This window comes from Pimephales promelas, chromosome 2 (assembly GCF_988280905.1).
Source record: "Pimephales promelas chromosome 2, fPimPro1.hap1.1, whole genome shotgun sequence".
NCBI classification, from domain to species: domain Eukaryota; kingdom Metazoa; phylum Chordata; class Actinopteri; order Cypriniformes; family Leuciscidae; genus Pimephales; species Pimephales promelas.
In genome coordinates, this window is record NC_142770.1 from 26,002,483 (window position 1) to 26,018,404 (window position 15,922).

At 36.2% G+C, this 15,922-nt stretch overlaps 1 protein-coding gene across 2 annotated transcripts in view; it reads left to right on the forward strand.

Moving 5' to 3' along the window:
• The window catches only part of arhgef3 (Rho guanine nucleotide exchange factor 3), an 81,090-nt gene that overhangs the window by 4,252 nt on the left and 60,916 nt on the right, over positions 1-15,922 (forward strand). For both annotated transcript variants that reach the window (XM_089118297.1, XM_089118294.1), the window contains exon 2: positions 10,454-10,520. In XM_089118297.1, the coding sequence (XP_088974423.1) occupies positions 10,454-10,520 (67 nt within the window). The remainder of the gene's footprint in view (positions 1-10,453; positions 10,521-15,922) is intronic.

The window sequence follows — 15,922 nt, forward strand, 5'->3', positions numbered from 1 at the left end:
CACTGTGACGCGCTACAGGTATGCATGAAGGAGATCAAGTCAGCTGACCTGCTATTTGTAGCTTATTCTGAACGAACTCGTCTTCGAGATTACCGCGTTCTAACGCATTTTTACTCAATAAAATGTTAACACAATAGTACACATTTGACCATTATTTTTTTGACATTATAGGGGAAGCTGAACTTCCCTTGCAGTCTTAAAGAAATCTCCACTGATATATATATATATATAGTAAACATGTTTGATCAGACATGACACGCAGGAACCAATGAGCTTTGTTCTCACGTCAAACATTCATGTTGAGCCTCTGTTCCACTGTTTACTTCTCTGTATGAAAAATGAACAAAAGTCACATGGGTTTGAAATTACACAAGGGCGTCTAAACAATGACAATATTTTCATTTTAGGGTGAGCTAGGTGAACTGGCCTGATATGAAAAATGAAATGTGCAAGTGAAATTTCCCACACTGAGGTTTGTGAATTCCAGGGTTTTCTCATTTTGAGAATTATTACATTCAGAGAGGAAGTAAGAGTTTGCACAGAAAAAACTCCCTTTTTCCCACACAGGGAGTAACAGGTCAGGTGCTGTCTGTGCACGCTTACTCAAAGCTCAAACACTTCATGAGTCTCTATAGAAACAGTGTAACATAACAGACATGGCCTTCATCTCTAAGCCTGAAGGGATATCAGAATGTTCCTTTCCTCACTTTATAAGCAAGGAGATACAGTGAAGGTTCACACAGACAGACACAAACAACCCTGAACAATACACGCCTGCCTGACTAGTATCTCGAACTACTGTGACCAAAACCTAGCTGTGTTAAATGTTAAGTTTTAAAACTAATAATTTGAATTATCCATATAATTATGTATACAATGGCAAGTCGCAAGTTGATTGAAACACTTTTGACCATTAGATGCTGCAATCCAGAAACATCTCGAGGACCTTCAGGCCATGGTCTCATTCAGAGTTTTATGCAACACATTTCCACATACAGCCTTTTGTCTTGTCTGTCAGAGTTTCTTTTGAAAATGGCATCAAAAGTCCCTTATTTTATGAGGCTTGGCCTGAAGAAATTAATCTGAAATGTCTAGCACTGAATGCAAATGAAGAAAACTTTAGTTAGCATTGTAATCTATTACATATTCTAGGTATAATCTGAGTACTTTTTGATTACTTTTAAACTAACTCGTTTATCACACTGATTTAAATAGGATAATCTTGTACCATATTGGCAAGTTTCAAAATATATTCCTAGGATTATGTTTATTTTCTTCTAATAAGTTTGAAAAATAAGCAGACCTACTCCCTGTATGCAGTCGAGCTCTCCTTCCATGAAATCCGGAATACCTCTAACAACATTAACAACATTACATTACATCAGGGTTTCCCAAGCATGTTTGTAAGTTGATGAGGAGCTAATTATTGATTAAATCATGAAAATGTAAAATTGAAAATATTAAAAATAAGAATTAGGGATAATCACTACATTTAAAAAAAAAAAAAATTTCCTTTCATTATATGAATATTTTATCCATAATCATGTAATCCATAAAAAGTAACTGTTTGTAAGTGCACTAATCTAATAATCCAGATATAATCAGTTACTTATCAGCACAGTGTTTTATAGAATGCAAGTGCCAAATTGCAACTTTGAATATATAGACCCTCCCTATTTAGAGTGCCAAAAAAAACATTTTACCATATGTTTTTTATGAGCTAACATAGACTCAATACATGTGTATCTACTATCAAATATATAGTTGGTTCCTCCTTTATTTACTGATAACAATACATTTTGGTCATAGTTTTGTGACAAATGAGTTTCCCTTCCAAGTTCTGACTGAGGCTGAAAGTGGAACAGATGGGAAAGGCCTTGAAACATGGGAAGTGAGTAATTGTAAATGTAGAGTTGCAGTTTGGCGTCGAGTTACTGAATCAGATTCTCTTACAGCTGTTGAGCGGCTCAGTTTGCACCTCTTGTTCTTCTCACACACTCACTCTTTCTGCTTTGACTAAGAGTCCGCTCCCTCGTGTCCTGCGGCGTGTGGAAAGAGCTTGCCTAATCCAGTCGTCAATCATCAATCATTACGTTTGTTGACACTGTTTTTCCATGTTGGAATGGATTGTGTCTATCAACTGTCACAACATGACATCATGACTTTTGCGTAAACTTTCAAGTCAAGTGGCGTGGTATCTATACGCAATTTTGAGCTATCCGCGTGTATTCAAGTGTATGAGTGTATGTACACGCCGTTAAATGTCCGAGCGAAACGAAGCAAAATGTAGATCTACATCTGGGGAGCGGTATTTTTTTTCCTAGGATGGTAGGGGAAGACTCATAAATGGTATTAACCCCAGTGACGGTTAGGTTTAGGGACGGGGTTGGGGTAGGTCATATATTTATATATACAGTAATGTAACGTTAAGTCAAATACGAGTTGGCGTGTCATACATACACCATTTCATGAGATCAGTCTGGTCATTAAAGAAGTCGAATATCTCATTCTGATAAAAATGCAATTGTCTGTATTCATTTGTGATTGGGAAAACCACTGTGCCACGGTTGTATTTCTCCACATTTGGCATTAAGCTGTTGTATAGTGTCTGCTTTGGGCTTCTGCACCTGCTGTCCACACCGAGACCGGCTCAGCTGTGACGATGCCTGGCAGAAACTGACAGCTGTACTTCTGCCCACATTGCTCTATTGTATCTGTAACTGGCCTTGGCAACTTCAGCAGTGGAAAGTAAGGGACACTCTCAGTTTCTCTCTATTGTGGTAAAATAGGTGTTTTCTTTATACTGCATGTGTCACACAAACCAGACTAAAATCACTTTAAGCAAAACATTTCACTGGAAGATACACAATGTACACGCACGGTAGCTTTTTTTCTGGGTGAGAGATCGTAAACTGAGATTAGACCAATCAGCTGTGAGGAAAATGAAGCGACACATATCTGACACGAAGTCACTCCCCCTCTACCTTGATCATAATTGAATTCAGAGACAACATCTATTGACTTTGATAATTACTTGTTTTTACAATTAATATTAAGCAATTCATAATTAAGTAATAAACAAACACTTTAGAATGAATTTCAAAATCTTTTGAATTGACGTTTTTCTTTAAAGGATAATTCTGGTATTTAACACCTTGAGTCTATTTTGTAGTTTGTTTTGAATGAAATAGAGTGGTGGAGAATCGCCTGCGACAGCTTTAGACTGGCTGTCTATGGGCATGCACAAACATGTCCATAAAACAACCCTTAACGTTCATTTTCAAAACTGTGCAACTCACCGAGTGGTTGGTGGTGTTCGTTGATGTTCTGATACAAGTAGCGTAGCGAAATACCGTTTCTGTCGTGTTTTATTTGTCATTTTTTAAAATCGCATTGATATCTGCTGGAGGACTCAGTGCTCGTTGATATTACTGCGCTAGGCTAGCTAACAGAAAAGGAGAGGGGTCTGTTTACATTTGGTTGTAGTCTTTTCGCTCGGTTCTCCGTCTCTCAGAAGGCTAGCATGAGCAGAGCAACTGTGCTCCCGGACTTTTTTTCAGTGCGCTAGACACCGTGTTCCGTACAGCGTACTGGTTGTCGCCATCAAGTGGTCGGGAGTGTGCTAACGCTTCAGACTCAAATATCGAGCGGAAGTTTATACGCGGTTGTGAGGTATCTGAATAAATAGTTCCACAATAGCAAACAACGCGGATTGAAAGCATACATATAGCGCCGATATATTTGTTTTTAATAATCAACGAACACCACCAACCACTCGGTGAGTTGCACAGTTTTGAAAATGAACGTTAAAGGTTCTCTGAGCGATCCTGGGTGTTGACGTTCGGAATATTTTCAAACAAATCGGAGGCTAGCTAGACCCTCCCTCCTCCGCAGAGTGTTGGTGTCCGCACTTAGGTTTCGTGGTCCGGGTAAGACATGATTGTTTTTGTTGCCGTTTGTGGAGCCTGTGGTGTCTACAGAGACCGCGTTTTTTTACAGTGTGTTGAGGGGACAGGCAGCTAGCCGATAGTGAGGAGACGTTTGATGTATGTGACAAAAAATGTTTTGGCCCCACATCGCTTATAGAACCTTTAAGGGTTGTTTTAAGGACATGTTTGTGCATGCCCATAGACAGCCAGTCTAACGCTGTCACAGGCGATTCTCAAAAAGTCGAGACAGGACCCATTGTCAAAATTTCTAAGTCCAACACTCTATTTCACTCAAAACTAACTACAAAATAGACTCAAGGTGTTAAATACCGGAATTATCCTTTAAGCTCATTGTGAACCTTCATAAATGATTGAATAAATTCAGTTGATATCTTTTTTCAGCTGCCTTTTCAAACTTTCAGTGACAATTCTAAACTCACAGTACTGTACGTCTAGGGCCGTGAGTCGTAATCAAATCACTTCACAACACTCATGTTTACTATATTGAATGGCAGAATACCACAGCAAGTGCTTGTGAGTGCTTCCACTCAGCGCATATATATCTATGGACTCGGCGCGGTAATATCATCACTTCGGAGAGTGAGAAGAGAGAGAGGACTATTCACGAGTGATGATATTACTGCGCCGAGTCGAAAGTGCTCCCAATCACTTGCTGTGGTATTCCGCCATACAATATAGTAATCCACTTTACACGCTTAGAAAAGCGCAACGTTTTATTTTGTGTCACCGTCCTAGGTCAAGTTACTCTACTCGTGTAACTGTATTTAATTAGGGAAAACGTGGAGGTGTTTGGTGGCTTCTCTGCTTGGCCTATATCGAATGAACTGGGCTAGTTAAGTGCGATCAAAGTGTTGATCAAACATACCACGACAGAGGTATCTATCAACTCGTCTTAGTTAAGGGAATCACATAGTTTAATATGAAAAACCGGTGGAGTATCCCATAAACTACATTTCTACATCAAACAGAGATATAATCCACATCCACAGATGTAATTTAAAAAAGTCAAATAAAGAAAAAAATAAAAAAAACTGAATGTAATAATGCATAGCAAAAATTCAGCTTAAACAACTCTGCATGTTTACTTCCATTTCAAGTGCGTTACTGTGTTTTTGGCCAGGTGCAAGATTTCTGTTACTTTCAATCATTTTCTGTGGTAATCAGCATTATACCACAAATGTTACAGATAGAAGTTCACTTCTTTGAACCTAGAACATTCAAAAGTGATTTGGAGAATGTATTTGTGGATGTTTGTGATCTTTTTATCTGGCAGTCATGTGGTAAAATATAAGACTTCTAGAAAGGTTTTTAGTGGATGTTTGTGAGGGCAGAATGTCTGATGGCTTTAAAGGGTGAGGCTCTGCAGTCCATGATGTCATGGCTAGTCTTGCTTTGCCAGCATGTTAGTCAGTACTGTGTGTGTGTGTGTGTGTGTGTGTGTGTGTGTGTGTGTGATTTCAAACATGATGCATGTTAATAGATTTATGTAGCAGGTCAGGATCAAGTGTAAACAAATCTTTTCACACAAACACACACACACAGTCTATACTCAAAAGCACATGATGCCTCTACATGGTAAAACATTCTAAGAAAAACACATGACAAACCAGTGTTTCTGTCCGATTGCTGTCTTTAAAAACATGCATTGAATTACAACCTATAATAATTGAGACACACAGACACAGTAATGTTCAGGACGAGTGTAAACGGGTAAAATGTTAGATCAGCTCTGGCTGTGTTTAATTTTTCAAATAAATGCATGAGGCCATTTACTGAATATCAACTTTCTATTTTGAAATACAATTGAAATGAATTTTAAAATTCAGAAGAAAATATATATAAAATATAGTTTTGCACAGTGCATTACGTAATTATTAATGTTAATTCTCTCCATTCTTCAGTGACACTACACTCTTAGAATAAAAGGTTCGATATAGAAGCGCTACGTATTTTGAACCCTCTAAAAGGGTTCAATAATAAGAACCCTTTAGAGTTCTTTTAACCAGGAAAAAGGTTCTATATGGAACCTTTTGGGTTCACTCATTATCATTTTTTTTTGTCCTTTTCGTATTAAATATTTCATATTATTGACAAACATCAAGACCTTAAAATGTGTTTATGAATGCATGTGAATGATCACAGAATTAAAGATATGGGGGTTAGAAAATGTATATATTTATATCATTTTATGCAGTTAATCAATATCACATGAAGAGTGCCATTTCAGTTTTTTCTCCTCCAAAAATCAGCATGATTAAAATGTGATATTAAGTTACTACAACAGTTTAATGAACAATAATTTAATTACAACTACAAAATGTGGCAGAATAATATAATATATGAATGAATAATGGCCTATTGTGCCAAAAGGGTTCTTTGTTGTCATTAAATAACCTTTTTTTAGCATAAAAGGTTCTTTTGGAGTTGAGTAAAGAACCCTATGCTTCATATAGAGAACCCCAAATGAACCTTTTTTTCTAAGAGTGTAGAGGCACGAAGTTTTTAAAAAAATCTTTTTAAAAATATTCTTGACATTCTTTAAAGGGGTCATGAACTGCTTTTGTTTTGTTCTTTTATAATGTTCTCCTGGGATCCGCTTATAATAATGTGTCTTGTTTGTTCTGTTTGAGTTTTTTAGTTTGTTGCGTTGTTTTTTCATTGATTGATTGAGTTGCATCACCTGTGTCTCGTTTGTTTTAGTAGTTTTCTTGTGTATTTGATTTCAGTGTTTTGTTCTGTTCTGTCTGATCTTGACTGTGTGTACTGGTTGTTCTGTTTGTATTTTTCTATACCAATCTATTTTTCTCAGACAGTCAAGCCAAGTCACATTTATTTATATAGCGCTTTTCACAATATAGATTGTATCAAAGCAGCTTCACAGTGATAACATGAAAGTAGTACAACACAGATCAATAATATTGTTAAATATTAAATATTAAATATCCCCAACTAAGCAAGCCAAAAGCAAGGCGACAGTGGCAAGGAACCAAAACTCCATCAGATTGGTTGGAGAAAAAACCTTGGGAGAACCCAGGCTCAGTCGGGGGCCAGTTCTCCTCTGGCTTACATTCATATTGTTTATATATAAATATTAAATATAAATATTGTTTATATAAAAAACGGCGCCATAACACATTGCCGGCCTTGAGTCATCTCTTCACAGGTAAAACAAAAAACAAAACAAAAATTCTGCACTAAATTATGATTTCCACATGCATATTCATTGCTCAATTTTTTCCACATGCATATTCATTGCTTCCACATGCATATTCATTGCTCAAAATACTTAACCAATACAATGGTTGGACTGCGTAAATTGAGATTTAAGGCTGGAAAGCTGAAATTATTAAACACTAGGCATCATACACTTTTAGCTTGTTTTAGATTTTAACTTTTAGACTTTCAGCTTGTTCTGAATGTAACAAACTCACTCACGAATAAAAACAACGTGTTTCTAAAATCGGCTTAAAATATCAAACATGTTTGATCTCCTCCAATAGAATCTGTGCTGTGTGTGTGTGTGTGTGTGTGTGTGTGTGTTGTGTGTGTGTGTGTGTGTGTGTGTGTGTGTGTGTGTGTGTGTGTGTGTGTGTGTGTGTGTGTGTGTGTGTGTGTGTGTGTGTGTGTGTGTGTGTGTGTGTGTGTGTGTGTTTCCTGTGCAGGTAAGATTGCAGAGATCAGGAAACTGCTTCCTGAACTCCCATCACTATGTAATAGCCAGAGACTCTTACTGTGTTTTTCCCTACTTTAAACTTATATGTGTACTAAAATGTATGCCATAATGATTTTTTATTATTATTTGTATTATTTTTTGGAAAATAGAAGGGTTGCTGTGACAAAAACAACATACCTTTAATAGTATTTGCCAGACAACATTTTAATCTCAGTCTATAATAGTAACTATGTTTATAATAGACAGATAGATATTATATTAGTCTACTGAAGTGATTCAAAGATTCAGACTTATTTTGAAAGGTGAGATTGAAGGTTGGCCTCTAGATGGCAGTAAATGATTAGAGATCAGTATCTGGTGTAAACATGTACCAGAATGGCATACTGTAATAATCATACTTATAACATTTTATACTTTATACTATATACTGTCCAATTGTGTGAATTTTCTGTGTGTATGAAATATACAGATGATCTACATACGTGTTTAATCCATAAGGTGTTCTTTCTAACATTTGAAATAATAATTTATTAGATTTATATAGCATGTCTTAGACTCAATGGACTATTTTTTTTTAAATGTATGAGGGAATGTGCCTTGAGTTTGGGAAAGGCGCTTTATGAATAAAACTATAATGACTAACTCACTTAGGATCTGGGTAATTGGTAAAATTTTACAATAATGTCCCATTAGTTAACTGTAGTTAGTGAAACGACTAATTTGAACTAACAAAGAGCAACTGTTCACTGTTAGTTCACTGTCGTCGTGCAGTCTCGTTATGATGGCATCATTCTGCACTCTCATCGGGTTTTGTCCAATCAAATGCTCTCTAGTAACAAGCTCAAATATTTGGAGAATCGTGTGTAAAGATGTTTCTCAGCAGCTTGTCACAATAGCCAGACAAAAAGGCCTCACCTGTGGATCTGGGTCAGGAAAAGGTCGTTCCCCCTTGTCCTGCCACATTGATGACTGACACAGACCTGTCTACCTGTTTACAAAACTGCAGTCAATGGAAATCTCTCCATCCAAGAGAAAAACTCGTCACCTTTTCATTTCCTGGACTCTAGCGGTTCTCTAATGTGTCTCCATCATTCACACAGAACACCTTTTTGAGGTAAATAAATAAAAAATGCAAGGTCAAACTCGAGACACTATGCATGTTTACATGGAGAAAACAATGGAAGAGCAGCAGAGTGGAAGAACAAATGCGTTCTGTGTGAACCGGCCCTTAAAGGGATAGTTCACTTTGAAATTAATTTTTGATATGTTTTATCTTACCTCAAGGGCATCCAAGATGTAGGTGTCTTTGTTTCCACAGTATTTTCAATTTTGATATTTTTCAGTCAAACCGTTCTTGTCTGTCAGTCATACACTGGAGGCTAAGGGGGTCCTCCAAAAAGCATGCACAGAGAAGTCCAAATTAAACATGATTTAATGACTCGTAAATGTAAGTACACATTGATGGCCTAAGACACGAAACGAGCGGTTTGTGTGAGAAAACGAACAGTATTTATATCGTTTTTACCTCTTGTAATCATAGCCATGACAAAATGATCTGACAGCACGGGCGCTTCTGTCTGCGCATGCGCCGGAAGTGATCGCTTGCGCGCCTACGTCACTCTTTGTTTATACAGAGATTTCGGAAGTTGTACCTTTCACTTAACATATTTAGATATACGGGAAACCGCGATGGAAGACGATTTCGGTATATCTAAATATGTTTAGGAAAAGGTAAAACTTCCGAAATCTCCGAAATCTGATTCAGTTCGGTTCAGTTGGACATTGCACAACTGATTCAGATCACTTGGACGTGACTGATTACAAGAGGTAAAAACGATATAAATACTGTTCGTTTTCTCACACAAACCGCTCGTTTCGTGTCTTAGGCCATCAATGTGTACTTACATTTACGAGCCATTAAATCATGTTTAATTTGGACTTCTCTGTGCATGCTTTTTGGTGGACCCACTTAGCCTCCAGTGTATGACTGACAGACAAGAACGGTTTGACTGAAAAATGTCAAAATTGAAACTACAGTGGAAACAAAGACACCTACATCTTGGATGCCCTTGAGGTAAGATAAAACATACCAAACATTAATGTCAAAGTGAACTATCCCTTTAAGGTCCAGTCACATGAGCAAAACTTGTCCTTTGTTTATTATCGACAGTGCAGCAATGACACTTTCTTTCTTTCTTCCCAGCGGCAGCAGTCAACAATTTGAACTTTTTCACCCTCACACGAAACTCCCGATCGCGACTATTTTGTCGCCCAATATTGATGTTACCACAGTCCCATAACTACCATCATTAATCTTCTACCAATGCTTTCACACTTTTTTCCTGAAAGTTTGAGTTATTATACAAGTGTGCAGTTATAAACACAACGAGGCTTCACCTGTTCGGCCTGATGACGTTTAATATTCCTGACAGAGTTCAGTTTAGACACTTGTTAGGAATCACCTTTAACGAGACTTCAAGTAAGAGCTTTTAAAAAGGTGATTTTAGTGACGTATTTCATGTTGCAGAATAAGACTTGGAAATATTTTGAGCCTGTGGTACCCACAGACCTTATGTCAGGCATTTGACCAAAACCCCATCAAAAAAAAAACATAGATTTCAGGGCGTTGAAACCAGTAGTGCTAAAGTGCTAACTCGTTTCTGGGTTTTGGCCTACAACAATATGCCATCATTGCAGCACTCTATCGAAATGAATGGATTTGATTTCTCCTGTGAAAGTTCACCAGTGTCAGTGTTAGTGTTTAATGTCACTGCTGCTGCAGTGTAATCACCTGCTCGTCTGATGTGTTTTCCTTGTTTTCTCCCACCAGGCCGATGTTGCAGAGGAAGGAGTCGTTTTCTCTCCTCTCTACATCAGAGAAGTGGCTCTTCAGAGGGGTGAGTTCAGAATATATGCTGTTTTTTTGCGGTCCATTAACAGGAAGAGTGTTCTTGCCTTTTTGAAATCAATGGATTTGCTTGAACATAGGTTTCTTGAACATAGTGTAGTGTGGTGTTCTCCAAACAATCCAAAATCACATCCAAAATGTGGGCTGTTGGCATAAACCAACGGCCAGCGGGGAAAACCGTTAATCAGTAGTGTTTCCCAACCCTGTTTCTGGAGGCACACTAAGGCTACGTCCACATTAATCCGGATACATTTGAAAACGGGGTTTTCGTTTAAAAACGCTCTCCGTCCACACTAGCGTTTTCAGGTGTTTTCCGACGTTTTAGTGTGGATGAGAAACTTCTAAATTCACTTTACTGCGCATGCGTGAAACTTCACAAAAGTAACATATTTTAGCAATAGTGTAAAAATGAATAACACATAACAGGCACAATACCGATAAACATGAATATCTATTGGTACTACATGGATCACATGACTAAACTTACGTCATCGTTTTGAAATACCTCCGGTTTCACTGTCCACACTACAACGCGAAAACGGCGTTTTCAAATTTTTCCGGAGAGCGTTTTCCAAACGATACGTTTTTGTTGACTTAAAACGGCGTCTCAGTGTGGACGGAAGGCCAAAACGGAGAGAAAAATATACGTTTTCAAACGAAAACGTATTAGTGTGGACATGGCCTAACTGTACACATTTTGATCGTCTCCCTTATCACATTAATTTCATGCCTTGGAGTCTCTTCTAATGATCTGATGAGTTGAGTCAGGTATGTTTGATTAGGAAGAGTTGGATGATTTGTAAAAGTGCGTTCCGATTGACAGGATCACAGTGAGTGTTCACATGGGATATATCCGTTAAAGTGGAATTCACGGACAGTAATCGCTTGTTTGGAAATCCCTACATCGTCATCAAAGAAGGGCAAAGTAAAAAAAACATACTCGCACAGATCACAATATAGCATAAATATTGAAATTTTAATTCATATAATAGGCCTATACATATAAAAACACACACACATTATGTAAGTGTGTTTTTAAATGGTTAGAAAACAAATATGCCCAGTTAAATGTAAAAAAAAAAACCTAGTAAAATAAAATTACTAGTTTTATTACCCATAGAACTAGTACTAATCATTTAATTTTCAACATTATATGTTAGTCTGAGTGGTGGCTGACATATCTTCTTTTCTCTTACTTCATGATGATGTCTTTTGTGTAGCAATGTGAGTAAAGTCACAACACCAACCAAATGTACCAATGAGTATATGACAGAATGCAAGAACCAAAACAGATAACAGATAACTTCATTTCCTCATTTCCTGTGACTTGCCTTCCTAACCAGTAAAGCTTCCTGGGTAAAAAGGCTTTATCTGAAAGTTCATGGAAAAGTTGAACAGCTAGACCAGCACCAAACCAAATCACAGAAGAGCATACTTCAACAAACCTCCATGAGAAATTCAGACGGGCTTTTCCAACGATGTGCTCTTCAAAAATACAGTAGTTTCCCAAAGCTGTGTTTGAGTGTTTGACAGTGTTAGGCTGCTCATAAATGGCCAACAAATAACATAAATTCTGATCATGTCACTATATCAAAGTTCCTGGGACGTCTCTTTTTCCTGGTAGAATAAATGTATTAATGAAAAAAAAAAACTTTTGAAAAGGCAGTGTATGTTAATAATATATATATATATTTTAAAAAAATAAATACATAAAATAAAAAAATAATATATATATATATATATATATATATATATATATATATATATAATAAATAATATAAAGCTGTGTTTGAGTGTTTGACAGTGTTAGGCTGCTCATAAATGGACAACAAATAACATAAATTCTGATCATGTCACCATATCAAGGTTCCTGGGACGTCACTTTTTCCTTGTAGAATAAATGTATTAATGAAAAAAAAAACCTTTTGAAAAGGCAGTGTATGTTAATAATATATATATATATTTTAAAAAAATAAATACATAAAAAAAAATAAAAAAAAATACAATATATATATATATATATATATAATAAATAATATAAAGCTGTGTTTGAGTGTTTGACAGTGTTAGGCTGCTCATAAATGGCCAACAAATAACATAAATTCTGATCATGTCACTATATCAAGGTTCCTGGGACGTCACTTTTTCCTTGTAGAATAAATGTATTAATGAAAAAAAAAACTTTTGAAAAGGCAGTGTATGTTAATAATATATATATATATATTTTAAAAAAATAAATACATAAAATAAAAAAATAATATATATATATATATATATATATATATATATATATATACAGTGCCCTCCACAATTATTGGCACCCCTGTTTAAGATGTGGTCGATGACTTTTAAAAATTCTCCCTTTTTTTTAAACAACATAGAACCCAAATGCAAAAAAAAGAGAAAAATCCAACCTTTTATTTAAGTACATTACTTTGGTGGTAAAAAAAAAAATTTAAATTTAAAAAAATAAAAACTTCAAATCATGTGTCCCACAATTATTGGCACCCCTGATGTTCATACTTTGTACAACCCCCTTTTGCCAACAAGACAGCACTTAATCTCCTCCTATAACATTTCACAAGATTGGAGAACACAGAGAGAGGGATCTTTGACCATTCTTCTTTGCAAAATCTTTCTAGATCATCCAGTATCCTGGGCCCTCTCTTGTGCACTCTCCTCTTTAGCTCACCCCACAGGTTTTCGATTGGATTGAGGTCTGGGGACTGAGATGGCCATGGGAGGACCTTGAGTTTGTGACTGAACCATTTTTGTGTAGATTTTGCCACACGTTTTGGATCATTATCCTGCTGAAAGACCCAATGACGACCCATCTTCAGCTTTCTGGCAGAGGCCATCAGGTTTTTATTTAAAATGTCCTGGTATTTCAAAGCGTTCATAATGCCATGCACCCTAACAAGGTTCCCAGGGCCTTTGGAAGAGAAACAGGCCCACAGCATCACAGATCCTCCACCATACTTCACGGTGGGCATGAGGTACTTTTCGGCATACACATCTTTTGTTTTACACCAGATCCACTTAGAGTGTTTGTTGCCAAAAAGCTCAATCTTAGTCTCATCCGACCAAAGCACACGATCCCAGATGAAGTCCCAGTGCCGCTTGGCAAACTCCAGACGTTTCCGTTTGTCAGTGTTAGTGAGAAAAGGCTTTTTCCTAGCATGCCTCCCAAACATCTTGTTGGCATGTAGAGAGCGTCTGATGGTTGTTTTGGAGATTTTGTGACCCCAAGATGCCACTATTTGATGCAATTCTGTGACAGTGAGCTTAGGACTTTTTTTTACTTTTCTTAGCATCCTCCTCACAGTGCGTTGTGGCAAGATAAACTTGGGACCTCTTTCAGCCTTGTTTGTCACTGTTCCAGTTGTTTTAAATTTCTTAATGATTCCTCTAACTTTAGATACGGGCAAGATAAGGTGAGTGGCTATTTTCTTGTAGCCATTGCCTAACTTATAAAGGTCAACACACATCTGCCTTACTTGAATGGTGTGTTCTCTTGTCTTTGCCATGTTGACAAATGGGTAAGAGAATTAGGCCTCTGTGTCATGTCATATTTATACCCCAGGGAAATAGGAAGTCATGAATTACTAATTAAAAGTTCCTAGATATCCTGACCAACATTAGCAACTACAGAAAATATATATTTTTTTAAAATCAATTACATTTTTTAGCGGAATTGTTAGGGGTGCCAATAATTGTGGGACACATGATTTGAAGTTTTTATTTTTCTAAATTTTTACATTTTTTTTTACCACCAAAGTAATGTACTTAAATAAAAGGTTGGATTTTTCTCTTTTTTTGCATTTAGGTTCTATGTTGTTTAAAAAAAAGGGAGAATTTTTAAAAGTCCTCGACCACATCTTAAACAGGGGTGCCAATAATTGTGGAGGGCACTGTATATATAATAAATAATATAAAGCTGTGTTTGAGTGTTTGACAGTGTTAGGCTGCTCATAAATGGCCAACAAATAACATAAATTCTGATCATGTCACTATATCAAGGTTCCTGGGATGTCACTTTTTCCTTGTAGAATAAATGTATTAATGAAAAAAAAAACTTTTGAAAAGGCAGTGTATGTTAATAATATATATATATATTTTAAAAAAATAAATACATAAAATAAAAAAATAATATATATATATATATATATATATATATATATATATATATATATATAAATAATATAAAGCTGTGTTTGAGTGTTTGACAGTGTTAGGCTGCTCATAAATGGCCAACAAATAACATGAATTCTGATCATGTCACTATATCAAGGTTCCTGGGACGTCACTTTTTCCTTGTAGAATAAATGTATTAATGAAAAAAAAAACTTTTGAAAAGGCAGTGTATGTTAATAATATATATATATATATATATATATATATATATATATAAATAAATAAATAAAATATAAAATAAATAAATATATATATATATATATATATATATATATATATATATATATATAATAAATAATATAAAGCTGTGTTTGAGTGTTTGACAGTGTTAGGCTGCTCATAAATGGCCAACAAATAACATAAATTCTGATCATGTCACTATATCAAGGTTTATGGGACGTCTGATAGTTTTGGGAACACACTCCCCTTAGAATGCCTCTGTCGGCCTTCCCTTGATCTGCAGGCGTGAGACAGTATCATTTCAGCCGTATCCAAGGCTCAGCCGTATCATTTCAGACGACTTCTGTATAAAACCACAAGGTCAGCAATGAATTCTGCCAGTGTGATGAAGAAATGCTGGGTTTATGACTCCATATCACTTTAGATAATAACCATATAAAATGTTCTTGCAATTTTGACCTACATGTGATGTTCATAAAAGACCTTAGGTCACATTAACACATCAGCTTCATTCATTTCTGATTCCAGATTAGAGTTTAGAAGTGAATTCATCTTCTCTGCGATGAATCTGTTCTCTCTGTCAACACAAATAAACCTGCAGGAAAGACAGAAATATGATCGATGATTACAGAGAAATCAAATGATTTTTGTTGAAAATATTCTGAAAAAAGATCCCAGTAAAAGATCTCCATTAGATTTTCAAGAGAGATCTCAACATTAATGTCTTAAACTGTGCTGCTCATTTGGACAAATGTCAGAAATCTCAATATTAACAATGTTGAGACCACGTTTTAAAGGTCATGTGAACAGCCTCACCGAAAATCATAAATGTACTGTCAATATTCACAATTAACCAACACCAATTATTTCCCATTTGAAAAGAAACTCCCAAAATCTCTCAACTACAGTACACCACTGCAGTGACATGTGGTGTGAAGTCGTCATGCACATGATAACTCCGGCATCAGACACACAGCACACTTCTGCAGCAGGAAATGCTTAAAGGAAGGCAGTTTG